At 49.2% G+C, this 10875-nt stretch overlaps 1 protein-coding gene across 1 annotated transcript in view; it reads left to right on the top strand.

Moving 5' to 3' along the window:
* Positions 1–3878: 3878 nt before the first annotated feature.
* Positions 3879–10875, top strand: part of MBOAT1 (membrane bound glycerophospholipid O-acyltransferase 1) — a 108918-nt gene continuing 101921 nt past the window's right edge. Inside the window, exon 1 of the mRNA XM_082730997.1 lies at positions 3879–4179. Within this exon, the coding sequence (XP_082587123.1) occupies positions 4084–4179 (96 nt within the window). The 5' untranslated portion in view covers positions 3879–4083. The remainder of the gene's footprint in view (positions 4180–10875) is intronic.

Below are 10875 nucleotides of genomic sequence, written 5' to 3'. Positions count from 1 at the left end.
GATGTGTGTTGATTTATCATGGATGACTAAATGGTATAGTATCTTTAGGGAAAAATCCTAATATTTAACAGTAATAGCTAACTTTGGTAGGTGCTTAGTTATATTAATCTCCTCAATTTCTGAACATATACCCATATAAAAACAATGCTTACCTGTGATCTCAACCTTGGAAAATATGTTAGGCAGGTAGGTGGCAAAATACCAAGCATGGATAGTTTGATTTAAAATGTGAAGAAAATGAAACACTGATGGCAAAATCAAAATGCCCTAAGGTTTTGTGGATCGTGCTTAAAGAATCTGGTCACAAAGCAAGAGTGATACCCATCGTGGGTCAGTGTAGACCATACTTCAGGTTAGCTTTCCAGTGTTAAGTGTGGACTTTAACGTCCTATGCAGGCAACAATTTCTGCTGTTTTCCTGAAGGTGGACTCCTTGTATAATAAAAAGATTCCTGTATAATAAAAACAACAAAGGAATACCCAGGTCTGCATCCTCCTTTCCCTGTTCATTAGCTCTATAAGCTCCCTCCAAATGACCAGAAATTAGTATCATGGATAAAAATGGAGAGGATGGTGGTGACATAATAATAAAAATGATAATATTGCCTGCCCTTCCAACTTCACAAGCTTTTGGGGAGGACCAGAAAGGATGATACAAATGAATATGCTTTGTGAACCTTAAGTGGTGTGATTAAGATGACAATCTTATTTTTACATGGCTTAAATCACTTTCAATGGTGTTCACGTGGTTTGGTCGGTGATTATCTTTAGTTGACTCTCTTCTGAATGGATTATTAGAATTTTATCTTCTCGAGGGGTTAGGTTATACCTCTGTAAACTTTGAGGACTGTTTTAATTCAGTTTTGTTGTTTGTGTATCTTTGGCTGGTTCCGGACCCGCATGTGACAGGTCTTGAATTTTTATCAGCCCATAGTATTACGCTGCCTTCCCTGAAACAGGCCAGAATTTTTTCCGTATCTTTTTGTCTGGCCTTTAATTTTAAACCAGTCATAGGGATGAGCCCTGGATCTTTAGGTGAGTTTACAATCTGAGCATGGCCCTGTAAGGGAGATTAAATGACTGACTTTGATTTCAAGACTCGTTTTACTGCAGACAGAAAACAGGCAAGACAGGGGCACCTGGCTGGCCCAGTCGGTTAAGTGTCTGATTCTTGATCTCAGCTCATGTTTTGATCTCAGGGTCATAAGTTCAAGTTCTGCACTGGGCTCCACGCTGGGTGTGGGGCTTACTTGAAAAAAAAAAAAAAAAAAACACCAAAAAACAGAAGAACAAAAACCAGGCAACACCCCTATCACCTCATTTTTGAAGAGTAAATGTAATTCCTGTCCACAGGGGTGAGAGGCCCATGTCTCATGTGTGGGCGGGCCTCCTGATAGAGAAATGCTTGGTTTTAAAGGCTGCGAGGCCACGTAAGGGCGGAGCACCGAGGCTCTGGAATCAGATGTAGTTTTGCTTAGCGTCCCTAAACCAACCATGATACTTCCCTTTGTCAACTCCATTTTTCTCATCTGTACGATAGAGAGTATAGTAACATGGGCTATGGAAACAATTTTTTGTAAAGTTACAGCTAATATGTAATAATCACTATGATGAGTCTACAGTTGACAAAGGACGTGAACAGAGATAAACGGGAAGGAAAAGAGTGACGTGTCTATGGCAGAGCTCTTCTACGTCTTAGAATCAGAGCCCATCCTACAGAAGCCTGTTGAATTGCTCTACAGTAGAACTGTTCCGTGCGCTTGATACTGTACCATCTGCTAGTTCTTTTAGCATTAATTGGACCACCGTATCAATAGAACAGAACTCGTAAGATTTGAGTTCTGTGACTTTTGTTCTCCAGATCTAAGCATAGTTACCGCATCTTTAAGGGAATATTTTAAACGAGATTCGAGCTTGTTTTGTTGAGCAGAAGAACATCTCTGGAGGGCTCCTCTTCTCTTTTCACATCTTGTCGATGTGAAGACCATTTCGGGGGAGTCTGGAGGGCAGAGATCTGTTTGTAGAAGATTGCGAGGATCCAGGACTTTCACCAGGAGTACTATCCAAACTGGCCTACTTTTCCTTTCTGGGAGTTCCACATCTAAGTGCTGATTTTTTTTTTTTTTTTTTAAATATTTATTTATTTACTTGAGAGAGAGAGAGAGCGCCTAAGTGTGGAGCGGAGGGACAGAGGGAGAGGGAGAGAAAGCCGCAAGCGGACTCAGACTGAGTGTAGAGCTGGATGTAAGCCTCTATCTCACCACCTCGAGGTCATGACCTTGAGATCCAGACCTGAGCCGAAAGCAAGAGTACCATGCTTAACCAGCTGCACCACCCAGGCGACAGGATTTTTTTTTTTTTTTTTTTTTAACAATGCTTTCAAGCCCCTTCTGCCTTCAGACACCTCACTTCAGCTGTCATCCTGCTCAGGGTAAGAGGAAGGGTGCTTCCGTTCTGGTCGGTTTCCAGAACTGTGTGTCATCTAATGAGCCTGTCTAGCCTCGTTGATTGGCAGTCGTAGGCCTGTGCGAGTGTGAATGTGGGTTTGGTGAGAGTAGAGATTGTCATCTGCTGCTGGTGGCCTCCCCATCTCCATGGGGACAGGGAGTGGGGGTAGGGTTTTTTTTTTTTTGCCCCCCCGCGTAGGTGGGGGGGCACATAGGTTGAGAAACTCAGGCCTGGTTAGCTTGTTGGTGATGGACTCCTCGGGAAGGCAAGACTGGGGGTTGAGTTGTGGAGGGGAAGCCGTCACCAGTGTCGGGCAGGTCTGTAGGTGCATCTGAAGCTCGAGGCCACGTGGATAACAATAGAAGGTTTGCCTGAATGTCATGGCCCAACTGTTTAGATTCTCCTTGGCTCAGCAACAACTCCCACGTAAACTGTTGATGCAAAAGCTTCAGGCTTCATTTCCCCGGAAATCCTGGGGGTTCACATCAGCTCCCTTCCCCTGGGTTTTCTACCCATCAGCTCAGAGCCCTGCCGTCCTGAGAACTGTCTTCACCAGCGGGTTCACGGCAGTTCCCGGGAAGAATCTTCAAGACTTTCATGACTCTCGAAACCCATTAATCAACCTAAACATCTTCCTAAATGCCAGTGATAATTTGTCTCCGTCTGGGGACAGAGAGGAAGTGTCTCCCTTTTGAGAACCTGTGCACGAAATAATGTATCAAAATGCACAGAACAGAAACACCATTTCTTACAGAGGTCAAATAATTCTCATTCCGAAGGGACGGGAGGGAATGATCAGACGCGAGCAGTCCTCTGCATTTGCTGGTGTGACCCAGATCAGGATGCAGGCAACTAGGTCTTGCGCTGAGGAACGTGAAACGAGGGAGTCTGGGTGCCTGGGCGCTGGCTAGCAGCCCGGGGGGGCTCCTAGGGCTTCCAGGAGCGGGTGGGTTAACCCTCTGCAGCAAGGACTGCAGGGGAGAAACCTCGCAAGGGAAGCGCAGGAAATGCTAGCGGGCGCGGGGGCAGGCAAGGGGGGCGCCGAGACTCAGCCAGACCCAAACAGGGTGGGGGGCTCCCTGGGGAAAGGCGCCCGCCCGGGTGACCGGGTGGAGGTGGCCTCGCGGGGCGCGGAGGCAGGCGGGCGAGCTCGGGAGGAAGAAGGGGACCGGCGCCTCCCGCCCCCGGGGCTGCCCGCCAGCAGCCGCAGGGCGAGGCCACGGCGCCCGCTGGCGTCGCTTTCGCTCTCCGGGTCGGCGGGGGCTCGGGCCGGGCCGGGCGGGGCGGGCCGGGCGGCGCGCGGGGCCGGGCTCCGCTTCCCCACTTCTCCTCCCTCCCTCCCTCCTCCCGGGGCCGTCCCGGGCGGCCGAGCCAATGAGCGGCGAGAGGAGGAGGGCAGCGGGAAGCGGAGCGCGCGGGGCCGCGGCCCTCCCACCGCGCCCGCGGCCGCCGCGCCAACGCCAAGTTCGCGCCCCGGGAGTTCGCGCGCGTCGCGGCCCCCGGCCTGGTCGCTCGGCCCCGGCGAGGGAGGCGGACGCGCGTGCCTGGGGCAGCCGCCCGCGAGCGCTCGGGCTGGAGGACGGCGAGCGGGGTGGCGCGGGCCGGGGCCGGGGCAGCCGCCTCCCGAAGATGCAGGATGGCAGCGGAGCCGCCGTCGAGCCTCTCCTACCGCACCACGGGCTCCACCTGCCTGCACCCGCTCAGCGAGCTCCTGGGCATCCCGCTGGACCAGGTAACCGCGGGCGGCCTGGCGGCGGCGGCGGGGGCGCAGGGACCCTCCTCCGAGCCACTGCGGCGTGCGGGCTGGGGGGACAGCTTAGCCACAACGCGCCCCCGACCCCAAGCCGACTTTATAGCTACACACACTCGACAGGTGGCCCTTTTTCTGACATGATGTTTTTGTCTTGTAAACGAGAAAAAAAAAATTGGTATACCCTGCAAGACAGGTTCAAATGAAGTATTTGTGTGTGTGTGTGTTTTCCCCTTTTGAGGTTTTGGGTTGGCTCGTTTCCTGTAACCAAGTTCTAAATGTGATAAATGAATCAAGTGTGTGTGTGTGTGTGTGTGTGTGTGTGTGTGTGTGTGTGTGTGTGTGTGTTTTCCATCAGCGTCGTGGAGTCCTTATTATTTTTAATTTAGATATCTCTACTTAAAAGATAAGCTTGATTAGTCTGTAAGCTCTTGGCCTGTTGGAACAGAGACTCGGGTTTTAGACTTTGGCGGGGAAACTTTTCAGATCTGAGGGTGACAGTTATGTTGTACCATGTGCGGTGTCGGTCGGAAAGGGGAGAGTTGCGCAAGGACAGTGGTTTTCCGAGGGGCTTTCCTTGACTCAGTGGGCTTATCCTTGAGGTCCCAGGCTCCTGGGTGAGTTCGGTTAGTGGGGGAAGAGAAGCACGTGAAGCTGGTTGGACTGTCCAGGAATTGTCTGCTACTATTAGAATAGAAAACGGCGGTTTTCTTTCCTGGTAAGAAAGTTGCCTGAGGGTTGAGACTGTCTTACTCATTTTCTTGTCTCTTTAGGTGCTGGAAGCTAGATCTGCTAGGTATTTCATAATGAGTCAGTAAACACACGTTGATTTAAATGGAATGGGGGGTGGGGTGGGCGGGCTGGCCCACTCACTGCCTTCTTACTTGGTCTCATACTGAGTTTTGCTTCGGGTTCCTCCCTTTGCTTTTTACTAGTGACTTTTTTTTTTCTTTCTTTTCCAAATGGGAGTATACCCTCCCTCACTCAACATTCCTTCTGCAAGGAGGAAGTGAGAGCTGGCTGTTTGCCTTAGTCAGATACTGTTTACCGAGCCATTCTTCTACCTGGCTCCCTCCAAGGATGCATGGGCAACTCCACCTCTCCCCAGCTATTTGCCTGCCCCTCAGTTGCAAAATCCAGAAAGCTAACAAATTGGGAGAGGTATCAGATGCTAGCTGGTGCTTTTGTAAATTACTCTTCAATTTGTAGTGAGAAATGGAGAGACCCAGGGACCTGGGGAAAAGCAAAGAGATACTAGCAAATTCTTTTTCTCTGAAACTACCCTAACTCCCAGCTGAATTCCCTTAAGGGGAGTGTGTTTTGTACTTAACCCCTTCAGCCCCACCCCCACCCCCCATCAGAATTTATTTTAATTGCATTTTCTGTTTTAAGCTGTTTGGCACTGCTTGAGAGAGGAATCTAGGGAGGCTTTTTGTCTGGAAAGGAGTAATTGGGCGACCCCGACAAGCCTGGGAGGTGCTCATAAGTTCTTTTAAACTGCATCTACCCCCTTCCCAGGTTCCTGGATTTCTGTCAAAGGAACCCTGTTTTTAATTTATAAGAAAAAGAATAAAAGAGCCTTCAGGATGTTTAAGGCTGGGAGAAAGGGATTTCTGGGAGAACCTGAAGGAGAAATGTGGGTGATCCGCAGCAAGGAGCCGGGGCGATCTCTTTGATCTTCCCACGGCCCCAGCAGCCTCCAGCAGGCTCCTGTCCCAGGGACTCTCGGTGGAGAGAAGCACGTATAGGGCAATGCCCCAGATCGCTCATTTAAGGCCTGGGGAAAATCCCAAACCATAAATAATGTGGCTTGAGGCTAAATTGTGGTTTGGGAATTTGGAAGCTTGAAGTGTTTTTCTCCCTCACGCTTTCAAGGGCTTTTTAAGGTCTTCAAAGATGTCTTAGACCTGCTCTGCCAGTAAACTTCTTTTGTGTCTGCCTGCTGGTATTGGACGTCTCAGAGCCCCACTGTCCTCAGGGCTAAAATCAGATCTACATATTGGAGGTGGGAAATTTTATGTAGATATAAAATATTCCCCATCTGAAAGGTCCTTCATTCAGGCAGGGTCCCAGCGGGCAGCAGAATTTAACTCAACGGTTTATAACGAAGAAACTTAAATGAGCTACTTAGAGGGATGTGGGCGGCATTCAGGGGAGGTTCAAGTACCTAAACCTGGAGACAAAGGGGAAAGGGAGGGTGTCCTGTGGCCATCGCCCTATGAGAGCTGCGTCGAGCCCCAGCTGGGATGCCAGTGGGAAGCAGAGCGAAAACCACAGCCCAACTCTTCATCCCACTGCCCTTACGTTTCTTGCCTGTTACCCACAGTGGTCAGACCCTGCCCAGGGCTGGCTGGCCAGGGGTGCCTGGGTAATGCGGTCTACAGGCGCTCCACCTCTAGCCCAGAACTTGGAATAGAAAGGTAGAGCCAGATCTGGAGGACCGTCCAAAGACAATAACACAGTCCTTAATAAATGTTTGCTTCTGTCGCATTGAAGAGTGACTTGTTATTGGCCAGCAATATGCTAAAAACAATAAAACACGTACTTCTGGGTACTCAGTAGCTCTTCATATGTCACTGGAAGACACTGAATCTTGTCCCCCCCATCTTAACATTACATGCTCATACTCGTAATTTCTGAATTGAAGGCGCTATCGAGAATGTCTTTGGCTTCTGGGTGTCTCCAAGTGGGGTAGCTCATTATTTGCAAAAGCAAAATGTCTGCTGAGCCTTCCGCATGACCAAAGAACTCTTCTTATTTTTCATTTGCTCCTTCCGTTTCTCTGTTCTTTGAGCTCCTGGGGAAAGCTTGTGTGGGATTGTGGGGAAGAGTCTATAGTTTTAGTTTCCAAGGACTTCCCTGGTCTGACATCCTCCTAAAGATGTTACATGTAAAGTCTCCTCTTTAATTAGAAACGAGTAGAACACAGAATCCAGATGCAGAGGGTAGGAAATGAATGATGGCTTAGAAGCCCCCGCTGGTACTGCACAGAGGAGTGGGTTGGAAGTCGCATTTCTAAAACCGCCGGTCTCTGTCTGTCTAGCAAGTGTGGCGCTCTGGTAACTGGTAGGAGTATTCAGAGAGAAAGCTTCACTTACCAGGATAAATTAAATAAGAACTTTTTCTTTCCCTTTTAGAGTGACTTGGAGAGCAAAGGATAAGTGTTTTGCCTTATTTTTCAAGTCATCTGCTCGTGCCCTGTTGACTTGGTTGAGGAGCGTGTCATGATCTGCCTTTCAACTAACCATAGCTTTCAAAATTTGCAAGACTGATTTAGCCTCCGTAATGGATGGATGTTGTTGACCTTGTTGATTTGTGAGGTGTGTGGTCATATCCTAGGAGTTGTGCAAGCAGAGGAAGAAACCGTTTGCTGGCTTAAGGATTTTCCAGTTAAAATGGGAGGGGGGCGGGGAGCTCTGGATGTCAAGGCTGTTTGGACGCACAGGTACCCCAGACTTTTGTGTTCTTGCATGAAGTGTCAATTCAATTCATTGTTGAATTAGGATTCCTTGGGGGAAAAATAGCTAGGACGTAAGAACTCAGGAGATGATTTTGAGATTAAAGGAGCAAAGTTTAGGGACACCTGGGTGGCTCAGTTGGTTAAGTGTCTGCCTTCAGCTCTGGTCGTGATCCCAGGGTCCTGGGATCGAGTCCTGCTTCAGGCTCCTTGCTCAATGGGAGCCCGCTTCTCCCTCTCCCTCTGCTACTCCCCCTGCTCATGCTCTTTCCCCTTCTCTCTCAGATAAATACATAAAATCTTCACCAACCAACCAACCAACCAACAAAAACCCAGCAAAGTTTTAGGACAATTAATGTAACTTGTGTTATAGTTTAAAAGGCTCGGTGAACGATGACCTGCTCTAAAGACCTGGCATTTCTTTCCTAATGGTGAGACCAGTAGTGAGTTTCGATGATTCCACTGGGGCCTTTGACCACAAGGTTTCTTGCCTGGCCTGGAGCTTTAGTCACTGGTTGGTTCCTTGTCCATGCTTGGAAAGCCCAAATGTCCTATCTCTTCTCACCTAAATCTTGCCCTAGGTTCAAAGCTCAGCTCACATTCCACACTCATGATTCAGTCAATTAAATATTTATCAAATACTCTTAGTGCCAGGTCCCCGGCCAGGTGGTAGAAATAGGAGGATGAAAAAATCCAGGTCTCTGTGCCGGAAAAGCTTCTCTACCAACAGAGGAGACAAAGGACCTGTGTAAGTCACAAGGGCTTCGTACTCAGGAGCTCCTGCCGGAGGTGACAGAGGTTGGTAGGTGGTGCCTGGTGGAACCCAGAAGGGAAAGCCAGCTACAGGACAGGCCGGATTCCTGTCGAATTTACTCTTTACCTCCGACACGCTCCACATTTGACCCTCAGTAAGCATGACCTTCTATTCTGACCCAGCTTGCTGTGTGTATATGCTGAATTCCCAACTCATTTAAAGACTCCTGGAGATAGAAATTTTATCCCTCCTTGTGTTCCAAGGAAGTAGTAGGTACTCAATGAATATGCGCTATTGGTAACAGATGTGCCAGTGATAATGATTCACCTTAGCAAACTTCAGCATGTGGAAGCTCATTTTTAAAGCAGACAGCAGATTGGCCTTTGTAGGGGGAAGGGGCCTTTGCCTACCCCGCTCCTCCGTGGACGCTGCCTCCAGGTTGTACCCTTGGGTTTCTGACTTGAACAATCTTCTCCTCACCTTGGGGCTTTCCAGTCCATCCCAGCTCAGGATGGGTGTGGACATATGGCAGGCATAGACCGTCAGCCCTGCAGAAAGCTACTTCAGTTTTCTTGGGGCCTCAGTAGTTCCTGCAAAGTCGGGTCCACTCTCCCCTTAATCTCCCCGTCATTGTCTGATACTGAAAAGGATTGGCCAGCAGGAGAAAAATAATTTGGTGAGACTACCTGGGTGTGTTGGGTTGTGATGATTCAAACACGAATAAAATGGGGCCCATCCTCAAGAATCTTGTCGGGCGAGGCAGGGACAGATAGGTCAACTGGTGTTACTCACGTGTCGTCCCCAGACTAGCATCAGCCTGGACTCTAGGTAGAAGAGAACATTCTCTGCCTAGTGCCCCCCACCTGCGGCTCTGGGGACAGGCACAGCCCTGGGTGATTTAGTGAGCGCCCCCCACGTCTGAGAACCACGGACGCACACAGTTAACTGGGAGACAAATTATTGGAGTACAGTGGAGGCAGGATGGAGGGAAAGATCTACTCTGCGTTGTTGGTGGGTGCGGGGTGAGGTGTGGTCTTCAGAGAGCCTCTCGCAGGTGAGGAAGGGCACACGTGGGCCTTGCAGGATGGAGAATTTGTCATGCACAGTGGCCAGGAAGAACGGCCCATACAGAGTTGTGGACGAGTAAAACTGTGCTTTGTTCTAGAAACCGCCCACTGAAGCGGGTGGTGGGCTGCTGGGTGCAGACGGCGGGATCTGGGCTGGGGAAGCGGGCAGGGGTCACATCATGAGGAAGCTAAGGGCTCTGGTGAGGTGTTTGCGTTTATTCTGCCGACCAGGTCTTCTGTAAAGGGCCAGAGGGTAGATATTTTTGGCTTCACAGGCCCTACAGCCTGTCTTGACCTCTCAAGTCTGCTGTTGCACGAAAGCAGCCATAGGTAATAAGTGAGTATTGGCCTCACCTGTAGTCTCGTGAAACTTCATTAATGGACTCTTCTGAAATTTGAGTTTCCTGTAATTTCTTTTTTTATGGCTCTAGAAAATTATACATCCTCATTTTTTTTTTTTTTTAAGATTTTACCCATCTATTTGACAGTGAGAGAGCAGGAGAAATCCCAGCACAAGCAGGGGGAGCGGCAGGTAGAGAGAGAGGCAGACTCCCCACTGAGCCGGGAGCCTGACGTGGGGCTCGATCCCAGGACCCTGGGATCATGACCTGAGCTGAAGGCAGAGGCTTAACTGACTGAGCCACCCAGGCGCCCATTTATATCTATTAAAAAAAATTGAATTTAAATTCAAATGAGCTGACATACATATTATTAGTTTCAGGAGTAGAATTTAGTGGTCCGGCAATTGCATATAATACCACGTGCCCATCACATCGGAGTTTCATATACTCTCTGATGCGTCCGAAAATTTTCTTCTTTTGATTGTTTTCAACCCTTAAAAAATAAAAAAGCTTTTCTTTTTTTTTTTTTTTTTTGAGCAGGCAGGCCACATAAAAACAGGCAGTGGCCAGGGGAGGACTGGATTTCGCAGACCCTCGTTAGAGACTCGTTGCCCTTAGAGTTTGGTGCAAGGACTATCACGAGAGTCTATGGCCATGTGTGTTTCTGGGGTCTGACCCAAGCTGGGGAATGCAAATGTCAGGATAGAGGGGTCCCCCATCCCCATCCCCATCCCCGTGATTCTCAGGCCAGCGGAAATTTAGGGCCACTGCTACCATCAAAGAGAAGGCACTGAAGGACTTAAGTCGTGAAAGGATTTTCATTCTGTGACGTTTTGTGATGTTTTCATTCTGTGACGTTTCGTGGCTGAAGGCTACGGGGACGGAGGAGGGGCAGGGGTCTGAGGCTGAGTGAGGGCGCAGGGGGAGGAGAAAGCCGCCTCAGGTCAGTTTCCTGCATTGCTGAGTGTAACCAATGCCCTGAAAATCACACGTTTAGAGGCACGAGTCTATGCCTGTGTGTGATTTTTCTCTTTCAGCAGCTCCTTCTAGGAGCAAAAG

This window comes from Mustela nivalis, assembly GCF_964662115.1.
Source record: "Mustela nivalis genome assembly, chromosome: 5".
NCBI lineage: Eukaryota > Metazoa > Chordata > Mammalia > Carnivora > Mustelidae > Mustela > Mustela nivalis.
The sequence above is the reverse complement of the archived record's forward strand: the minus strand, read 5'-3'. Positions and strand labels throughout refer to the sequence as shown.